Below are 22,841 nucleotides of genomic sequence, written 5' to 3'. Positions count from 1 at the left end.
TAAACCAACAATTATTTCTTACAGTAGAAAGCCAGATTCTCCGCCACAGTAAAACAGTGTATTAATTGCGAAAACAAATTTTTCTTTTTGCTAATTATTTTATTTCAGTGAGTTTTCCAGCAGCTGATGTTAGTTTAGTTTTAGTTTTAGTTTTTCATTTAGTATGAATTTTTTCCTACATAAAACAGTTTGAGTCTTAGTTTACGTACATAAGCTCGGGTGGAGCAAGTTCTCACAGTGATGAAAGATTGTACAGACGAGCATTATGTGCGCTGGAATAACGAGCGCTGATCATATAGAGTCCACCGACATATTAATAGCATCAGTTATGATCTGAGTCGAGGCGAGAGCATCTGGCCTGAAGCTGTGCAGAACGAAGACGGTTCTTGAGTCTGTGGTCAGAGCAGAAGTTAAGAAGCGCTTAGGTGCAGTGAGGTCGTGCACACACACACACACACACACACACACACACACACACACACTGAGGTGTGAGATCATCCATGAGCAAACCAGGGGGTTTCCAGTCGAGAAGCACAAACAAACACAGAGTGTGACTGAGCATCAAAGCAAACACACACCCACACACACAACACACACCCACACACACACACACACGTCAATGATACTTCGCATGTTTTGCTGTTGCACTGCTGGACAAAAGTTAGAAATAGTTCAGATTTTTAAAGGTTCCTGAAAGAGTCTCTTCTGCGTTTATTTGATCATCAGATTGATAAAGTGACTTTTATAATGTTTATAAAATGATCATAAAAAATTAAATGTATCATGTTTCCCACAACAATATTATGCACCAGAACATTCTTTACATTTTTAATAATTGAGCATCAAATCCTCATATTAGAGTGATTTGTGAAGGATCATGTGACACTGAAGACTGGAGTAATGATGCTGAACATTCAGCTTTGATCACAGGAATAAATGACACTTTACTGTATATTCACATAGAAACAATATATATTACATTAAAATAATATTTCACTTTTTTACTGTATTTTTGATCAAATAAATTCAGTCTTGTGAGCAGAAGAGACTCTTTCAGACACATTAAAACACTGATATTCCTCCAAACCTGTGCTGGAATATGAAGCTCGAGTGTGTGTGTGTGTGTGTGTGTGTGTGTGTGTGTGTGTGTGTGTGTGTGTGTGTGTGTGTGTGTGTAAGAGAAACGACTCTTAACTCAAGCTTTTCTTCTGCTGTTTCCAGCGTTCAACCGTTGCTGTAAAGACGCCGGGTTCTTCATGGTGTTCAAGTGTCGAGAGGAGAACGCGGCTCTGAAGGAGTGTCTGACGCTCCAGTAAGATCCACGTCTCTGCTGTATTCATCACACATGCACTGCATTTATGAGGGAAAAAGAGTCATATATCAATAGCAGAGACCATAAAACATGCAACATTTAATGCAAAAGTTGTAGGATAATTAAAAGGCTGAAATTCATGCAAAAAAAATATTTTTGCATAATGTATTATTTGTAATCATACAAATAATATCAAATATCAGTGTTTTAATGTGTCTGAAAGAGTCTCTTCTGCTCACAAGACTGCGTTTATTTGATCAAAAATACAGTAAAAAAGTGAAATATTATTCCAGTGTAATATATATTGTTTCTATGTGAATATATAGTAAAGTGTAATTTATTCCTGTGATCAAAGCTGAACGTTCAGCATCATTACTCCAGTCTTGATCACACTTATGTTTTAAAATATTTGACAAACTTATTGAAGTTGATGCAAACACTGATGCATTTAATGCAAAAATTATAGTATCATTAAAAGACAAAAATTCATATTTTTGCATAATGTACAGAGACACTTCAACACTTTAACAATATTCACATTTCAAACATTAGTGATATTTGTTCCCCAAAAACATGATCAGTTCGATAAAATTCTTGATATCAAGATGATTTCAGTAACGAAATGTTTAATTTTCTAGTTAACATCAACTAACAATGAAAGCATCCATTCTCAACATTTACTAATGCATAAATGCATTATTAAAATCAAAAGTTGCATCTAATATTTAGGCCTAATAGTCCTGAGCTGACATGAACTAACTGTATAAGATTCCTTAGTGAACAGTAATTAACTACATTAGTTAACATGAACTAATAATGAACTGCACGTATACAGAATGTATTAATCTTTGTTAATGTTCATTTCAACATTTACTAATACTTTATTAAAATCTTGTTAACATTAGTTAATGCACTGTGAACTAACAATGAACATCTGTTAACATTAACAAAGATTAACATATACTGTATTGTATTATGGTTAGTTAATACATTAACTAATGAACATTATTGTAAAGTGTTACCAATGAATGTATTGCTCGTTGTTAATGTTAATGCATTAACTGTTGTATTAATATTATATTAGTATAATGATGTTCTATTAGTAAGTATGAACTACACGTATTGTAAGATGGCGGATGCGTTTGAGTGTGTGTTGTGTGTGTGTGTGTGTGTGTGTGTGTGTGTGTGTTGTGCACTCATCAGTGTTTGTCATCAGTTATCAGGATCCGGCGTTCTACGAGGAGTGTAAACAGGAGTATCTGAGAGAGAAGCGTGAGTTTCAACAGACTGGGATTCCGGCCAGGGACAGAAAGCAGAAGATTCCCACCAGCATGTAGACCAGCGCCGGTGTGTCCGACCAGTCCTGGAGGCATTCCCGGCCGTTTGAGGGATTCTGACGGATCTGTGGTCTTTATATTCATGATTAGCTCTTATGAAACATCACTAGCACCAAAAGCCTAATAAAAATTCATAGAGAATGTTTGTGATTCGCATCGGCTGCGTGTCGTCGGGGGAATTACTGCCACGTCAAGCGGACGCAAATGTTCTTTTGTCTTTCTTTGCTTTAAAATACAATCCAGAGTGATTCATGAAGCTTGTGTTTGTGTGGATTTTCAATTAGTTTGTGCTTCAAACATTTGAAGTGTCTTATTGTTTGTAGCACCAGTAAAAAAAAAAAAAAAATGTAAATAATTGGTGACAATGTTATACTTTTAATAATAAAACAATGTTTTCAGTTAATGTTTCAATTAAGGCTTTTTTTGTGTGTCTGAAAGTTTCTTCTGCTCATCAAAGCTGCATTTATTTTATCAGAAATACAGTAAAAATTGTGAAATATTTTTATAATTTAAAGAACAGTTTTCTATGTGATTATAGAGTAAAGTGTAATTTATTCCTGTGATCAAAGCTGAATGTTCAGCATCATTACTCCAGTCTTCAGTGTCACATGATCCTTCACAAATCACTCTAATATGATTTATGATTTGATTATTATTAGTTGAAAATGCTTGTGCTACATTTCCATGAATCCTTGATGAACAAAAGTTTGCATTTCTTTGATTATAATGTTTTAACTGTCTCTTGATCAAGTTAACGGGTCCTTGCTGAATAAAAGCAGAATAAAAGTCTCAGAAACCCTTTAAATGGGGGGTGGTATGTTGGTGGTGAGGGTCATAAACATTAATCCTTCAAACGCAAAGTTACAATAATCAAAGAGCCATGAATAAAAGCAGTCCCACCACAGTGATCATTCTTTAATGATCTTCACAGACTTGAGCAAAAAAAAAAAAAGTTCACATGAATTCATTTATTGAATATTTACAAACTTTTCAGGATTGATAATCCTAAAAAATAATCTACTGTACATTGCATTTTGGTTCACATTTCTGTTGCAGTCGAGCGGAACATGATTAATGTCGAAATCGTTTCACAGAAGCACGAACCCTCGGATGAAGATTGTGGTCACGTGACGCTTTCGTTAGTTAAGTCAAATTAGCGAATGCATTACAAGCGTTTAAACAAGACAACCAGTTTCTTTCGTCAAAGTCGAGCCTGTAAGGAGTGTAATCTTTATACACATATAATAGATATTTTATCGTCTTTGTGCTTCACGTATGTTTCTTTAAACAAGACAAAATGCAGTTGGTCTCGAGACTTCCGGTGATTTTACTGTGACGTCGTCTGGCGTTATTAATGCCTTTATGGCAACAGTTTGTCTCAATTTAGCATTATATTTTGGCCATATATTTTTTACAAACTATGTAAAACAAGTCAAGGTGAAATGATTCATCAGTGCGTGTTATTCTACAGAGAGAGAAACCTCTTTGTGTCTGTGATATCATCAGATAAATCAGATTTCAGAGATGATGAGATTCTCTCTCAGAAACGCGTCAGATTACAGAAGTAAAATGGCTTGCTTCACGTCGACTTTAAACAGCCTTTCTACATCAGTTTCTGATCACAAGAGATCACATATATATATATAAAATAACCCTAAAAATAAGTTTATATATTTAAATATATAATATCAGGGAAATTTTATGATCATACAATACATGCATACATACATCAATACACGTTTGTGTGTATGTATTTTACATGTAACATATGTACATACATACACAAATACACATGTAAAATACATACACATACATATATACCATCCATACATACATCCATACTACATATATCCATCATCCATACATCCATCATCCATACATCCATCATCCATACATCCATCATCCATACATCCATCATCCATACATCCATCATCCATACATCCATCATCCATACATCCATCATACATACATCCATCATACATACATACATATACATACATACATCCATACTACATACATCCATCATCCACACATCCATACATCCATCATCAATACATCCATCATCCATACATCCATCATCCATACATCCATCATACATACATACATCATCCACACATCCATCATCCATACATCCATCATACATACATATACATACATACATCATCCATACATCCATCATACATACATCCATCACACACACATCCATCATACATACATATACATACATACATCCATCATCCATACATCCATCATACATACATCCATCAAACATACATCCATCATACACTCATCCATCATCCATACATCCATCCATCATACATACATACATCCATCATCCATACATACATCATACATACATATACATACATACATCCATCATACATACATCCATCATCCATACATCCATCATACATACATACATACATACATACATACATACATACATACATCATACATACATCCATCATCCATACATCCATCATACATACATCCATCATCCATACATCCATCATACATCCATCCATCATACATCCATATATATATATTATATATATATATACACACATACCATACATACATACATACATACAACATACATACATATATATACCATACATACAAACATACATACATACACCATACATAAATACAACATACATACATAATACACACACACACATATATATATATATATACATACATACATACCATACATACATACATACAACATATATACAACATACATACATATATATACACCATACATACAAACATACATACATACAACATACATACATACATACATACATACATACATATATATCCCATACATACAACATACATACAAACATGTAAAATACATATAACATACATATATACCATACATGCATACATACATACATACATACATACATACAAACATGTAAAATACATACATATATACATGCATACAACATGCATACATTACATACATACATACATATATACCATACATACAACTTACATATATATACCATACATACAACATACATACATACATACATACATACAACATATAACATACATACATACATACATACACCATACATACATACATACAACATGCATACATTACATACATACATACAACATACATATATACCATACATACAACATACATATATACCATACATACATACATACATACATACATACAACATATAACATACATACATAAATACATACATACCATCCTAAAATTTCCCTGATATTGGCATGTTGCTCGTGTGACCCTGTCTAAAGGGAAGTAACGACACACACACACCTGTTCCCCACAGATTAACACCCTCATTTACTGACTAAATCTAAACACTAAAACACATTTTCTTTGATTGATTTGGATCGACGGGTTTGAACAGCAGTATCGCATGTGGTAAAGAAACAAACCTCTCGTCCTCCAGTGTGAGGAGTGCTGGACTACTCCACCTTCCCTTCACACACTCATCATAACACACACATGATGCACTGAAGGTATAGTATGGTTCACCGTTCACAGGAGATCAACAGAAGCCTATAGGAGTTATATAGTGGAATCACAGATATATGTTGAGGACACACACACACACACACACACACACACACACACACGCTCCGGGTCTTTTGGTTTCCCGCTCCTCAGACGCTCGAGGTATTTTGATCATCCAGAGAGGGGCGTGTTAAGGCAGGTCAGGTGTCATGTGACTGTGTCATGTGACTGTGACTCAGTATGGTTGTGTCCAATCGCTGGCCTGGGTTTTGGCCTTGGACTGGTCCCAGAAGAGCGCATCACTGGGTCTGGGAGTACTGGGAAAGGACCAGGAGCTGTCGTCCAGCGAGCTCATCCGCTGTAAGGGATTGATCCGAACACCGGGGCTTCCCAGCGGAGCGGGCCGCGGGATGGAGAGCGGGTCCGTCAGGCTGTTCTCCTTCAGGTCCTGTGAGCTGGAGGGAAGAGGAGGAGCGCTGGGAGGACGAGGCGTCCGGTCGAGGTTCTTCTCCACGTCGTCCAGACACTGCACTGGGACAGTTGAAGCAGCTGAAACACAGTTATTACACGGCTCAGAAACACACACACTTCAGCACTATATATATATATTATGCGCAATATTATGCGCATACAATGGACTCCTCACTGGCCTTCCCAAAGACACCATAAGACAGTGTCAGCTCATACAGAACGCTGAGCAGAACCAGAACATATGAACACCTCACACCAGTCCTCAGGTCTTTACACTGGCTCCCAGTTACATTTAGGATTGATTTTAAAGTATTATTACTGGTATATAAATCATTCAATGGCCTAGGACCTCAATACATTGCAGATATGCTCACTGAATATAAACCCAACAGATCACTCAGATCATCAGGATCAGATCAGCTAGAAATACCAAGGGTTCACTCTAAGCATGGCGAGTCCGCTTTAGCTCTTATGCTGGACCATCTTCCAGAGGAGATCAGATGTGCTCCTACAGTCACTTTCACATCCAGACTCACAACACTTCTGTTCAGCTGTGCATTTACTGAGAGCACTGTGCCACTGTTCCTCCGACTGTCTGTACTGTACTGTATTTTATTTTATAAACTGTTTTAATTATTCTTATTTCTTTTTATTATTTTAATTTCTTCTGTGTAAAGCACTTTGAATTGCCATTGTGTATGAAATGTGCTATATAAATAAACTTGCCTTGCATAGGCATTATGAATATAAAAAAAAAAAAAAAAAAAAATATATATATATATATATTTTTTTTATTTTTTATTATATATATAAATTATTAAAATAGATCATTGACGAATAAGGTTTTTAAAGGTGTAAAAAAATAGAATGGAGATATAACTATATTTGAAACCATGTTTTAGTGTACCTAGGTGTTAACAGTAAGATTGTGTGGTTTGTACAGTCAATTAACACTGTTTTTCATCATTTTTTACAAGATGGACAAAATTTGTCACCAAAAAAGTCATTCGCTTTAACCACTGATTTGAAAGTTAAAAACTGATTTGACATTGATGTAGAGATAGTGTATAGTGTGTACCACAGAAGAAATATTAAATACAATGATCACTGATCTCATAAATGTAATCATTTATTGGACTTACTCTAAACACTCCACTGCACAGGGTTAGGAGGAAAAGAGCCTTATCTGCTTTATATTTGTATTATTGTAGTTCCTTTAGTTATTAAAAACAATATTATTCCATTTAAATATTTACTATATCGGTTTTACCGAATGACCTTTTGACACTTCAAAATCTTTAAAATACCTTTATATGTAGTAAAATATAATTAAAACATTTTGGATTCAGTAAAAGAGATCAAGTTGTACTACCTTACATACTTTGGATGTTATATATTTGTTTTTTTATAATTATTATTATTAAGGCCTTTGGACAAAAAAATGACCCGTCACGTCATTGACCCGTATATATATATATATTTGGTTTGATCTCAAACTTTATGCCCAAGTGGGTCTCACACAGTTTATGAACATCATTTCATCCCAGAATAAAAAAAAAAGAAATGCTATTTTACCTAAGGAAAAATTAAGCATATACAGTATATATATATATATATATATATATATATATAAAATGGATTATGAATATATAAACAAATCAATAAAATGTACTAAAAAATAAATAAAAAAATAATATGATAAATTAAATTATTAAAATAGATAATAAATATATGTCAATATATTTTTAGATATTCTTTTAGATAGGTATATATATATATCTGATATATATATATATATTCATAATTTATTATATATATAGTCATATATAAATATAAATACATTATGAATACATATATAATTTATTTATCTCCTGACATATAACATATATTTTCTATTTTCTCTCTCTCTCTCTCTCTCTCTCTCTCTCTCTCTCTCTCTCTCTCTCTCTCTCTCTCTCTATATATATATATATATATATATATATATATATATATATATATACACACACACACACACACACACACACACACACATTTACATACATATATATACTTATGGAAACAGGCTTCATTTTTCTCAGGTAAAATACAATTTCTTCTTTTTATTTTTTAGGGCTGAAATGATGTTCATGTTTGTATTGAGACTCACCTGGGCATAAAGTTTGAAATGAAACCAGATCACCACAGAGTGCGAACACTATTTTTACCCGCACAGATGGCATTGAGCTCGCAACATTAATAAGCCATGCATTAGTGTCCGCGCACGCCTCAGGGGACGCGATTCCTCCGGCTCACTAGCTCTCTGTGTTCTCATCTAAAGAAACAACCAGGGGCTCATTTGAAAACTGATTATGTTGCTGATCTCTCAGAGGAATATACGGGGTATATCTTAAAATAAAAAAAAGACATATTTCCCAACACCCGCCGTCTCAGGCTCTCGCGGATTCGCTGAAGTAAACATGGAGCTCTTCCTCATTTTTAACACTCGTTCTAATTTGCACCTTTTGCTTTTCCTCTGCGACACACAGGGAATACTAACGAACCCAGAGCGACGATCACCACCAAACAACACATGCTGTCAAATCATATAAAGGACTGATGATTGACAGCTGACCGGATGTGATGGACTGAGGATCTGCATCTACACATTTAATGACAGACACAATCTCATTTAACTAGATATAGATATGCATAATTAATACAGACAGGCAGTAGGAATGATTATCTAATGGCCACATTCACACTTACTCTAAGTGCCAAACACTTCTGTTTAATAGCTCATGTTTAAGGTGTACGCCTGTAAATCATCCTGGCATTTTTCATCATTTTAATATGTATATATCATGCATTTACTCCCAAATAACTTGAACATTTATTTATATGTCCAGTATAGCAACAAATTCTCACTAAGACATTTTAATACATAAAAAAAAGAGGAGACTTTCATGAACATCTGAATGACTGAATCAGTTCTAAATTGATTCATTTAAACAGTTTGAACCGATTCCTAGAAATGAGCTGCTTTAAATCAACCTGTATTGTGCAAAGCGCTATATAAATGCAGGTGTTTCTGTCTGTTATTGTTTGTATCTGTTATATAAGGTCAAGGGTTTGATTCACAAACTGAAGAAACAAATGTAGCTTGACTGCAATGTAAGTCGCTTCGTATAAAAGCATCTGTCAAATGCATAAATGTAAACGCTGATACAGTCACATCAGGAAGCTGTGGGTGAGATGGATTATTGTTTTCCATATTCTGACTTCAAATCAAGAGATCTGAAGATAACAAATGAGAATGACAATAATTATTTTATTATCTCTCGTGTTTAAAGGTTATCATTTACTTAATCTACTGTTGCTCCAGCAATGATTTTTTATTATTTCTTTTTACTGTGCAACACAAATGGACACGAAGGGCCATGGAAGCTTATTTCTGCCACAGAATAAAAACTTTGTGTCTCACTTTTTCTTTTTCCAAAATTCAGAATTGCAGGATGTTAACTCATAATTCTTATTTTGTAACTCACAATTGCAAGATATAAACTCAGAATCTGGAGGAAAGTATTGTGTCTGAATAGTCTGAATTGTGAGATGTAAACTCACAATTACAAAAAAAAAGGTCGAAATGGTCAGATTTAAACTCAGAATTCTGAGAAAAGTAAAAATTGCGAGATTAAAACTCAGAATTCGGAGAAAAAAGTAAAAATTGCGAGAATTGTGTAAATTTGCTCTGACAAAAAAAAGTCTGAATTGCAAACTCAGAATTCTGAGAAAAAGTAAAAATTGCGAGATTTAAACTCAGAATTACGAGAATTTTTTTTAAAAAATTGCGAGATTTAAACTCAGAATTCCGAGAAAAAAGTAAAAATTGCGAGAATTGTGTAACTTGCTCTGACGAAAAAAAGTCTGAATTGTGAGATGCAAACTCGGAGAAAAAGTAAAAATTGCGAGATTTAAACTCAGAATTCTGCGAAAAAATTAAAAATTGCGAGATTTAAACTCAGAATTCCGAGAAAAAAGTAAAAATTGCGAGAATTGTGTAACTTGCTCTGACGAAAAAAAGTCTGAATTGTGAAATGCAAACTCTGAGAAAAAGTAAAAATTGCGCGATTTTAACTCAGAATTCTAAGAAAAAAGTAAAAATTGCGAGATTTAAACTCAGAATTCCGAGAAAAAAGTAAAAATTGCGAGAATTGTGTAACTTGCTGACGAAAAAAAGTCTGAATTGTGAGATGCAAACTCTGAGAAAAAGTAAAAATTGCGCGATTTAAACTCAGAATTCTGCGAAAAAATTAAAAATTGCGAGATTTAAACTCAGAATTCCGAGAAAAAAGTAAAAATTGCGAGAATTGTGTAACTTGCTCTGACGAAAAAAAGTCTGAATTGTGAGATGCAAACTCTGAGAAAAAGTTAAAATTGCGAGATTTAAACTCAGAATTCTGCGAAAAAATAAAAAATTGTGAGATTTAAACTCAGAATTCTGCGAAAAAATTAAAAATTGCGAGATTTAAACTCAGAATTCCGAGAAAAAAGTAAAAATTGCGAGAATTGTGTAACTTGCTCTGACGAAAAAAAGTCTGAATTGTGAGATGCAAACTCTGAGAAAAAGTTAAAATTGCGAGATTTAAACTCAGAATTCTGCGAAAAAATAAAAAATTGTGAGATTTAAACTCAGAATTCTGCGAAAAAATTTAAAATTGCGAGATTTAAACTCAGAATTCCGAGAAAAAAGTAAAAATTGCGAGAATTGTGTAACTTGCTCTGACGAAAAAAAGTCTGAATTGTGAGATGCAAACTCTGAGAAAAAGTAAAAATTGCGCGATTTTAACTCAGAATTCTGAGAAAAAAGTAAAAATTGCGAGATTTTAAATCAGAATTCTGAGAAAAAGTAAAAATTGTGAGATTTAAACTCAGAATTCTGAGAAAAGGCAAAATTTTGAGAATTGTGTAAACTCGCTCTGATGAAAAAAAAGTCTGAATTGTGAGATTTAAACTCAGAATTCTGAGAAAAAAGTCAAAATTGCGAGATTTAAACTCAGAATTCTGAGAAAAAAGTCAAAATTGCGAGAGAACTCGCTCTGACAAAATAAAGTCTGGATTGCGAGATACAAACTCAGAATTCTGAGAAAAAAGAAAATTGCGAGATGCAAAACTGTATTACAAAAAGGTCAAAATTGTGTGATGGAAACTTGCTTTTACAAGAAAAAAAGTCAAAATTGCGAGATGCAATCATGAGTTTATACTTGCAATTGAGAGATATAAACTTGCAATTGTAAGGGTTAGCTCAAAATAAAAATCGCAATGACCAGTTTTATATTTTTATTCCATGGCAGAAAGTTGGAAACAAGGTTCCATAAAGAGCGACACAATGAAAGTAAAATAAAATAACACTATAATAATAATAAAATAAGTGTTGGACGGTCACGAGGGAGAGTAAATGAAGACAGAACTATCCCTTTAAATCTGTTTATAGCTAATAAGCTGAATCTTACACACTCACCTCTTCTGAGCACTGGTCTCTCTCTCAGCTTCTTCATCAGTTCTGACTGAGACCGAACCACTGAGCGCAAACGGGACACTTCACTGAGAACGTCCTGATATGACTGAGAGATGGCCATCCTCCTAAACACAACACACACACACATATACATCACAAATGATCAATTATGCCTTCAAGTTGCATGTGTGAAAATGTGCAGTGGCAAGAGTTTCAAAGAGAATGAATTTAAAGATGAAAACTTCCTGAGAGATTTACATTTACATTTACATGCCATCATTGTTTTTATCAATTATGCTTTCATGCATTTTTACGTTGCATGTGTGAATATCTGCAGTGGCAGGAGATTTACTGTGCAAAACTGTCAAAGATATAATATCAAAACTAAAAGTAAATAAAGTAAACTAGTAGACCATCATGACACATCCCTTCTGGCACACAGGTTTTACTCGACATACAAAATATTTGAGCAACAGGAGAAATGTGTCTTCACTATAAAACTTCCAAAAAAATATAGAAGTTTTTAATATTTCCTGATATTTTTCATAACTGTGGGAACCTGTCCCTTGATTTACATCAGTGAAAATATAATGTGTTCAGTTTTCTAAATGTACTTTCATTGGTCCATCTTACAGCTGTTACACTCACGCCCTCTAGTGGACACACACACACAAACACACACACACGAAAGAAAATCATAAATACCTGAAGTCTGTCATTGTTTCAAGGGACTGATCATCATGATCTACACACTTTTCAGAGGAATTCTGTGACAAGAAGAACATCATGAATGACACGCACAGACTATACATATAATATATATACACTTATAATAAAATAATATATATACAAAAGTATGTAAAAGTATTTATATATTAAAAGTATATATAAATATACACTTTTAATAATATAATTTAATAATTCAACAATATTTAATACTTTAATAATGTAATAAAATTTATAATTTTCATAATATAAAAATACTTAATATAAATAATCATATTTATTAATGTAATAATATTAAAATGGTTAATAATTAAAAATATATTTAATGTTATAACAGTAATCATTTAATAACTCAACAAAATAACAATATATATATATATAAGCTACATATTCAGTATATGACATGCCTCAACGAAGAATATATAAATATATATTTATAAACAAATATATGCAAAATACATATATATGGATATTATGAAAAATAATTGTATTAATAATTTTGTATATTATATGAGCTATACATATAAGCTTTGGAATTAATTTCTGCATGTGACACTCCTCTCAAACAGGAATGGCACTTTAAATCAGAAGGCTCATGATGATGAGACGAACTGTTGATGTTGCATGACACAGATCTAGTCTGACTAGCCTTCCTCAAGTTACTCATCATATTGTTTCTTCAAGAGGGACTTTTTAAAGGTAAATAATTACGATTAATCGCATCCTAAATAAAAGTTTGTGTTTACATAATATATATATATATAGCTCTGTGACGTGTCAATGGTCGCTTCAGTGGTGTTTATAGCATGGGGGCGGAGCTTCAGATTCTAGAGAGCATTTGATTGGACAGAAGATGTGCTGAGAAGCGGTGACGTCATAAAAATCCCTGATCGGTTTTAGCAGAAGTGAGAGACTGTACGTTTTGAATGTTTATATCTCCTAAATGCGAATTTTGTCATTGTTTTGGAACACACCAGCTTATTCATAACCTTAAAGGAGTCATCGGATGCCCATTTTCCACAAGTTGGTGTGATTCTTCATGTAAAGTTTGTAACATACTTTGGTTAAAATTCCTCAATGATTGTGTAAAACAACAGCCTTTTTACCTCCTCAAAAAAACAGCTCTGTTCACAGCGACCCGTTTTGGTGCATGTCTCTTTAAATGATGATGAGCTGCATGTCTCTTTAAATGATGATGAGCTGCATGTCTCTTTAAATGATGATGAGCTGCATGTCTCTTTAAATGATGATGAGCTGCATGTCTCTTTAAATGATGATGAGCTGCATGTCTCTTTAAATGATGATGAGCTGCATGTCTCTTTAAATGATGATGAGGTGCATGTCTCTTTAAATGATGATGAGGTGCATGTCTCTTTAAATGATGATGAGCTGCATGTCTCTTTAAATGATGATGAGCTGCATGTCTCTTTAAATGATGATGAGCTGCATGTCTCTTTAAATGATGATGAGCTGCATGTCTCTTTAAATGATGATGAGCTGCATGTCTCTTTAAATGATGATGAGCTGCATGTCTCTTTAAATGATGATGAGCTGCATGTCTCTTTAAATGATGATGAGCTGCATGTCTCTTTAAATGATGATGAAGTGCATGTCTCTTTAAATGATGATGAGCTGCATGTCTCTTTAAATGATGATGAGCTGCATGTCTCTTTAAATGATGATGAGCTGCATGTCTCTTTAAATGATGATGAGCTGCATGTCTCTTTAAATGATGATGAGCTGCATGTCTCTTTAAATGATGATGAGCTGCATGTCTCTTTAAATGATGATGAGCTGCATGTCTCTTTAAATGATGATGAGCTGCATGTCTCTTTAAATGATGATGAGCTGCATGTCTCTTTAAATGATGATGAGCTGCATGTCTCTTTAAATGATGATGAGGTGCATGTCTCTTTAAATGATGATGAGCTGCATGTCTCTTTAAATGATGATGAGCTGCATGTCTCTTTAAATGATGATGAGCTGCATGTCTCTTTAAATGATGATGAGCTGCATGTCTCTTTAAATGATGATGAGGTGCATGTCTCTTTAAATGATGATGAGGTGCATGTCTCTTTAAATGATGATGAGGTGCATGTCTCTTTAAATGATGATGAGCTGCATGTCTCTTTAAATGATGATGAGGTGCATGTCTCTTTAAATGATGATGAGCTGCATGTCTCTTTAAATGATGATGAGCTGCATGTCTCTTTAAATGATGATGAGGTGCATGTCTCTTTAAATGATGATGAGCTGCATGTCTCTTTAAATGATGATGAGCTGCATGTCTCTTTAAATGATGATGAGGTGCATGTCTCTTTAAATGATGATGAGGTGCATGTCTCTTTAAATGATGATGAGGTGCATGTCTCTTTAAATGATAATGAGGTGCATGTCTCTTTAAATGATGATGAAGTGCATGTCTCTTTAAATGATGATGAGGTGCATGTCTCTTTAAATGATGATGAAGTGCATGTCTCTTTAAATGATGATGAGGTGCATGTCTCTTTAAATGATGATGAGGTGCATGTCTCTTTAAATGATGATGAGGTGCATGTCTCTTTAAATGATGATGAAGTGCATGTCTCTTTAAATGATGATGAAGTGCATGTCTCTTTAAATGATAATGAGGTGCATGTCTCTTTAAATGATGATGAAGTGCATGTCTCTTTAAATGATGATGAGCTGCATGTCTCTTTAAATGATGATGAGGTGCATGTCTCTTTAAATGATGATGAGCTGCATGTCTCTTTAAATGATGATGAGGTGCATGTCTCTTTAAATGATGATGAAGTGCATGTCTCTTTAAATGATGATGAAGTGCATGTCTCTTTAAATGATAATGAGGTGCATGTCTCTTTAAATGATAATGAGGTGCATGTCTCTTTAAATGATGATGAAGTGCATGTCTCTTTAAATGATGATGAGGTGCATGTCTCTTTAAATGATGATGAGCAACTGCTCTCCCTTCTATGGGGGTGTCAACACAAGACACTAAAGTGATGCCTTGAGGGCGGAAATATGCTAATACGGGGAAATATGCTAATACGGGACAGTCCATCAGTGGTTGTGGGCGGAGCATGAGCATTATGACATCATATTGCTTAGAAAATCCAAACGGCTTGATTATTGAGTGTTTATGCTGCGTTCACACCAACACGAATAAAGCGTCAAAATCGCGTCTACCGCGTCTAGTTGGACGCTTGAACATTTTGAATCCATTCGCGTGTCCAGAGCGAAATTGACGCGCGTAAATAGCAAAAGTTTGAAGCGAAATCCGCTTGTCTGTTTGCACGATGGCTGATGTTGATCGAGCATTAATTCGTGAATGCACAAAAAGCACAGAATAAAATGAGTCACGCGTATCGCGCCGGACGCTTAATTCGTGTCAATCGCGCGAACTGGACGCTGGTAACATTTTTACTTTTTCTCAGAATTCTGAGTTTAAGAGTGAAAGAATTGTTTTCATTGTATAGTGGTTGTGTCCACACACTGCAGACACATTTATACGCAAACACCTTATAAAAGTGAATTTTGCATCCGATGAGCCCTTTAAGGCTATCATATTCATGCTTTGATTTCAGCGTAGAGTGACTCTGAGGTGTGATGAGGTCGAGCCGCACCTGACCGGCCCTGCAGAGCTCGTGAAGAGAGTCGTTCTCCAGCTGTACGCGTTCCAGACGCTCCTGCAGAGACTGGATCTTCATCTCACTGGTGTGACGGTCCGGCCAGTGATCTGCTGTGTCCGTCAGACTCCTCATCACTGAACACACACACACACACACACGAGAAGCTTGATGCAACACAATACTCAATGCAAGAGTGATAATGATCATTCATGATATACTGGGATTCAATGATTCACAGCCTCAATGTGTCATTTTTATATTTAGTCAAAATATATTTGGAGAATTATTGCCGTTTGTGACAATATTAGTGTGTGTATAAGCTGATGTCAGCGTATCTCACACATCATCAGAGGTATATCAGTGTGTTTATCAGCTGATGTCAGCGTATCTCACACATCATCAGAGGTATATCAGTGTGTTTATCAGCTGACGTCACCTTGGCTCGTCTCCATCTCGGACTTGAGCTGCAGGATCTCCAGCTCTCGGGCCTGAAGCTGCTCCGTCAGAACACGCTCCACATCCACTCTCTCCTTCTTCTGGAGGAAAACACACACACACACACACACACACACACACGTTTACCTTTACTTATTCAAAACTGATCTCAAGACTCATTTATTTACACTACGATCTGTTAACTGTACTTTGTATACTTTCAATTTCTGATCCATGCATATAGGGCTGTACAATACATCGAAATGATCGAAATATCGCAAATGTATACATATATGCATATCGCAACGGCTGTGAGTGTGTGTGTGTGTGTGTGAGTGTGTGTGTGTCTGTGTGAGTGTGAGTGTGTGTGTGTGTGTGTGTGTGTGTGTGTGTGTGTGTGTGTGTGTGTGTGTGTGTGAGTGTGTGTGTCTGTGTGAGTGTGAGTGTGTGTGTGTGTGTGTGTGTGTGTGTGTGTGTGTGTGTGTGTGTGTGTGTGTGAGAGTGTGTGTGTCTGTGTGAGTGTGAGTGTGTGTGTGTGTGTGTGTGTGTGAGAGTCGCCCTCATTCAAACCCTCATGACTTTCTTTCTTCGGTGGAACAGAAAAGAAGAAATGTTAGATTTCTCATGTAAGTTTCTGTTGCATCATGGGGGTTACCGTACCAGTTTGTTGAGCTCGAGCTGCAGGTCCTCCTTCTCGATGTAGATGCCACGGTACGCGCTGAAGGCCTGGTTCATGTACTGAGGCCCTTCAGACGGAGGCGCTTCCGGGCGGAAATGCTGCGCAAACATGAAGAGTCGAACAATATGAGATCCAGAGTCTCTGCTGTGGTTATTACACACAAACACAGTGACACACTGAGTAAAGAGCCGTGTTGGGAGTCACGCGGTACAAAAGTAATGCATTACAGTAACATATTACTTTTTGCTGTAACGCAGTAGTGTAAGGCATTACTAATCAATTTTCAGTAATATTTCACTCGGTACATGTTCAGTTACAACACACTTTTAGGCCAAAATTTAATTGTAAAAAAAAAACGGGGGGAAAAACAGCAAGACCGCGAGACATTAGCGAATGAAAAATGCAAGTAAGTCATTACCTGTTGGTGGCCAGTCAGTAGCCGCGTGTGGAGTGTGTAAATAACGACTAAATGACAGCTTCTGATATATTTGTATGACGATTTATTTCATTCTTCTCCCTCTTGCTGGTGTAGCTTTGTATTGTGTGCCAGTCCAGTGACGGCGTGTTTAGGGCAGGCTTTGCAGGAGAGCCTTGAGGCATGATCTCGGTCTCTGTGCTCGCGCTGGCCAGAGGAAAAGCGGCTAATGGGAGAATATGGTAGAAGAAGACGGTACATTCGCGAGATGGATGTATGCATTACTCTGTTTGTTCTGTGTTTTCTCTCTAACCAGTTAGGCGATGTTTAGGCGGTGTTTTTCATCATGTTTTCATCACCCAATCATGTTATTGATGCGGTTCATGTAACATGTAAGGGTGGCGCTGCCAATAAAAGCACCTAAAGGCTGTCACAAAGAACCGGCAAAAGTTATGATTATGAATATGTCAAATATAGCAAGGAGACATTTTAATTGTTTATTAATAAACAAGTGTTTTCTGTGTCAGTGTCGGCTGCAAAGATGAAGTTGACGATGCTGACTCGTGATCTTCGCAGTAGTGAACGCGCCAGAGAGAAATGCACATTTCATACGGATGACATAAGCAGAGAGCATGCTTTCTCTCGTTTTTAATTGTTCTGTTTAAAAGTAGACATTTCTGTGAGGCGAGTAGGCGCTGAGTTTCGGTTCTCCATGTCTTCGTGTCCTGATTATCTCGTCTACTATATTTACTTTATTAAATCCAGGCAATTGGTTGGTGAAACATTGATTAAAATTAAGATACAATTAATACAAAACGAAATTGACTTTAAAGACAGGCTTTGTGCTTCTGCTTGAGGTCTCTGTGACAGTTTTACAGTCTTTAGTGCCGCTTTCAGAGAGGATCACGTGCGTAACGGAGAACTGACACGACCGTAACATTGTTTTTTCCTCATAAGTGCGAACACGAAAAATGTAATAAAATGAATATGTTGTGTTCTGTGGAGGCCGACCCTTCTTCATCCGGTGGGTGTAGTACTTCTGGTTTGCGCAGTGTAATTCACAGAAGTACTCAAAAATATTTTGCCACTTAAAAGTTAAAGATTTGTTTGTGTCACGCATGTCTATTTCCCTCATATTAAATATAAAACGCATGCATAGACTGATATCTTTCTAATGTCGGGACTCCTTTATTAAGGGAGTATGGATGTATAAACAGACGTTTGAATATATTGGTATTAAATGCATTTTCTGAGAGTTTATATTTCAAGTTTTGACTGCAAATGTCACGTCCATAACGCTGGAATTACCCAATCTGAAAGAGTTTATCCTCAACTAGTTTTGTGGTGTAGGTCTACGTATTTTATAATGTTAACTTCAAATAATACTAATAGTAATGTAAAGATGTGGCAGCACTGGATCTGGACGGGGAGGATAACTCTGGGGGTTTTGGAAGGGGTGTGATTCTGCTTCTCACACCGACACGGGGTCGTGGATCTGAGTGTCGCGATCTGCCCTATTCTAGAATGTTAAGTTCTACTTCTGTAGTTATTTTGGTGAAGGTAACTCAAAAGTAATACAGGAGTAATGTAACGCATGTAACGTGAGTGAGTGTGTGTATGAGTGAGTGAGTGAGTGAGTGTGTGTGTGTGTGTGTGTCACACCTTGTCCTCCAGCTGTTTGACTCTCCTCCTCAGGAGCCCGTTCTCTCTCTCTGTGTGTGTGTGTGTGTGTGTGTGTGTGTGTGTGTGTTTGAGTGTGTGTGTGTGTTTGAGTGTGTGTGTGTGTGTGTCACACCTTGTCCTCCAGCTGTTTGACTCTCCTCCTCAGGAGCCCGTTCTCTCTCTCTGTGTGTGTGTGTGTGTGTGTGTGTGTGTGTGTGTCACACCTTGTCCTCCAGCTGTTTGACTCTCCTCCTCAGGAGCCCGTTCTCTCTCTCTCTCTGTGTGTCTGTGTGTGTGTTTGAGTGTGTGTGTGTGTGTCACACCTTGTCCTCCAGCTGTTTGACTCTCCTCCTCTGGAGCCCGTTCTCTCTCTCTGTGTGTGTGTGTTTGAGTGTGTGTGTGTGTGTGTGTGTGTGTGTGTGTGTGTGTGTGTGTGTGTGTCTGTGTGTCACACCTTGTCCTCCAGCTGTTTGACTCTCCTCCTCAGGAGTCCGTTCTCTCTCTCCGTGTCTCTCAGCCTCTTCTTGATGTCCTCGTACGCCGTGACGAGAGCGAAGTGCGACGCCACAGACTCGTCTCCGGCACACACACACACCGGGCTCTCGGGCGGCCCGTACGCCTCATGCTTCAGGATACAGATGTCATCGTCCACCACCGGAGACTCCATACCACAGCTGCACACACACACACACACACACACACACACACACACACACACACACACATACAGTCAAACCAACATGTATTCAGACTCCTTCAACATTTCTCACATCATCAGTTTATTCGCTATAGTTTAGAAAACTGTAATAAAATATGAGCAGAACTCAGGTGATATTTGACTGGTTTTGTCCGTCCTTCTGTTAGACTGTCTCACACATGAATTATGTTGAATATCTGTCAGCTGTTAAATTTAACTACACAATTAGATAATACCAGTTTAGCTCAACCAATCACCAAGCAATGCTTCATTGTGTTCAGTCTGTGTGTAAAAGACAGCTCAAAGTGTATGAAGAGTTATTGGGTATAATATATCACAGTTTACTTTATTCTGCTCTCCTCACTTACATTACTGAACTATAGTGTCCTGATCACACTAGTGGAACAATATCAAAACATTATATCTGGTGAATAATTTTTAGTTTGACTGTATATCTATATATATGTGTGTGGCTGATGTTGATACACTATATTAATAATTATTTGTACTATTATACATTTAATGCACAGAAAATTATTAATTTATAAAGAGTCAATGAGTCAATGATTTGTTTACATCATCACAGTGTCAATGTGTCATTTCTTCTGCTTTAGTACAAATATATTTGTATAATTATTGTCATTTATGATTATGTATTGTTTAATAAATAATAAAAAATACCACAATTCCTTGTTTTCATTTACTGAGAAACAGTGTGGAAAACATGCCTTAATTATATAACTATATTTTAACTGTATTTTAGTATTATTATATAATATTTTACTAGTAATATTTAATATAATAATAATAATAAGTATTATTATTTAATAAATTCAACAACATAAAAATATGTAATACTTTAATTATTTAATAATGTAATAATACAATAATAGTAATAATTTTCATAATATAAAAATACTTAATTTAATATGTTTTTTATTAATATAATAATTTTATGATTGTTAATAATTAAAATATATATTTAATAATTGAGCAACCTAATAATATAAGATTTACAATTTTCATAATATATATTATATAATATTAAATATATTATATATTTAAGAATTGAATAACAACTGTAATCATTAAAAACCTCATTAAATAATAATTATTTATTTATTAAAATAATAGTTCTTAAATGAATATAATAATAATAGTTCTCAATTTAATATAATATTATGTATTAGCTTAATATTATAATTGTTTAGTCATTTTATTATTTAATACACAAATACAATATTATTATACAATATTATTTAATAATTGGTTAATATAATAGTAATCATGATTTAATAACTCAACAACTTAATATATAATACAACATTAATAATACTTAATGTAATATAATGTTTATTATGTTATAATAACCACAAAGAGTATTAATAATAATAATAATAATAATAATAAATAATATAATATTTAAACAATTATAAACATAATAATTTGTACATGAATTCTACATTAATAATGCTATGATAATACAATAATAATAATATGTTTGGTACATCGCTGGCTGTAACAAATGATTTGACATCTTTTAAATATAGTCTATAATAAAAATACTGAAATATGTGAGAAATTGTATAATATTTTAATAATATAAATGCTACAATATTTAACATAGTACCGCTAAAGTGAAACCAATGATGACATATAATATTACTAAATACATCACATGCTGTAATATATCATAACATTACAAAACATCTTCATATTCATATTAATAATAAAATATGAATAAAGTGTCAAAATGACGGGGCTTTTATTATACAGATGATTTCTGTCAAACTGAAACAGAAAGCAGCAGCTCTGAATAAACACGAAAACAAGCGACAGTTCGGAATAAAACAAAGTAGATGAAAATAAAAACGCATTACATTAAATATGTTTATAATGCGCGGAGAATCAAAGCGTCTGTGAGTGAAGAGCTTCATCTGTCAGACTGGCGTGTTTACATTCATCAGCTGCTGTTTCCTGTCAAACACACCACAGACAGAACACGAGCAGGACTCACCAGACAGCAGTCAGTTCGGACAGCAGATATCAACCATGATAAACAAGAAAAACACGAGATTTAAGAACCAGCAAACACACAAACACACGCAGGCAGATAAACCAGCAGCAGCACAAACACTCTCCAGGAAGTGTTTCTCTCTCTGCTGACTCCACTTCCGGCGGAAGCAGAACTGCAGCGCGCGCGCAAAGCCTGGCAGTGTTTCTGCACTCTCGTGCCACTCTAATTTGCTCATAAATCCGAGAAGTTTGATTTATTTCGATGATAAAGAAGTTCATGATTATGTACGTGTTTTTGTGGCGGTTTTCAGCGCGCAGTTGTGCTGCAGTTACAGCGACGCGCCGCGAGGGGGCGACAGAGACCAAAGCAGTACATAGAAAGAGATTTAGAAAATAATTAAAACATTAATTAAAACTATAAAACAGTGGCAGTGACAGGGGACTTTAGGGTAATAGTAAC

The 22,841-nt window shown here is 35.3% G+C and overlaps 2 protein-coding genes across 3 annotated transcripts in view; one reads left to right on the top strand and one right to left on the bottom strand.

The window, feature by feature from the left end:
• Positions 1-3,052, top strand: part of cmc1 (C-x(9)-C motif containing 1) — a 9,985-nt gene extending 6,933 nt beyond the window's left edge. Inside the window, exons 3-4 of the mRNA XM_084385514.1 lie at positions 1,222-1,312; positions 2,529-3,052. Of these exons, the coding sequence (XP_084241640.1) occupies positions 1,222-1,312; positions 2,529-2,649 (212 nt within the window). The 3' untranslated portion in view covers positions 2,650-3,052. The remainder of the gene's footprint in view (positions 1-1,221; positions 1,313-2,528) is intronic.
• Positions 3,053-5,957: 2,905 nt separating this feature from the next.
• azi2 (5-azacytidine induced 2) lies at positions 5,958-22,529 on the bottom strand. Of its 2 annotated transcripts, none has more exons than XM_084385495.1 (8): positions 22,383-22,529; positions 20,123-20,342; positions 17,573-17,689; positions 16,914-17,013; positions 16,472-16,611; positions 12,828-12,889; positions 12,126-12,247; positions 5,958-6,703 (listed from the first exon to the last, which is right to left on the bottom strand). In XM_084385495.1, exons 2-8 carry the CDS (start codon positions 20,333-20,335, stop codon positions 6,390-6,392), a joined length of 1,068 nt encoding a protein of 355 aa, XP_084241621.1. In that variant the 5' UTR covers positions 20,336-20,342; positions 22,383-22,529; the 3' UTR covers positions 5,958-6,389. The 2 variants fall into 2 exon arrangements, with proteins under 2 accessions (XP_084241621.1, XP_084241622.1); XM_084385496.1 differs by having other exon boundaries at positions 5,959-6,703; positions 16,914-17,010; positions 22,383-22,519.
• Between the last annotated feature and the right edge of the window lie 312 nt (positions 22,530-22,841).

Source organism: Rutilus rutilus (assembly GCF_951802725.1).
Source record: "Rutilus rutilus genome assembly, chromosome: 17".
Taxonomy (NCBI): Eukaryota; Metazoa; Chordata; class Actinopteri; order Cypriniformes; family Leuciscidae; genus Rutilus; species Rutilus rutilus.
This window is presented reverse-complemented; position numbering and strand designations above follow the sequence as displayed.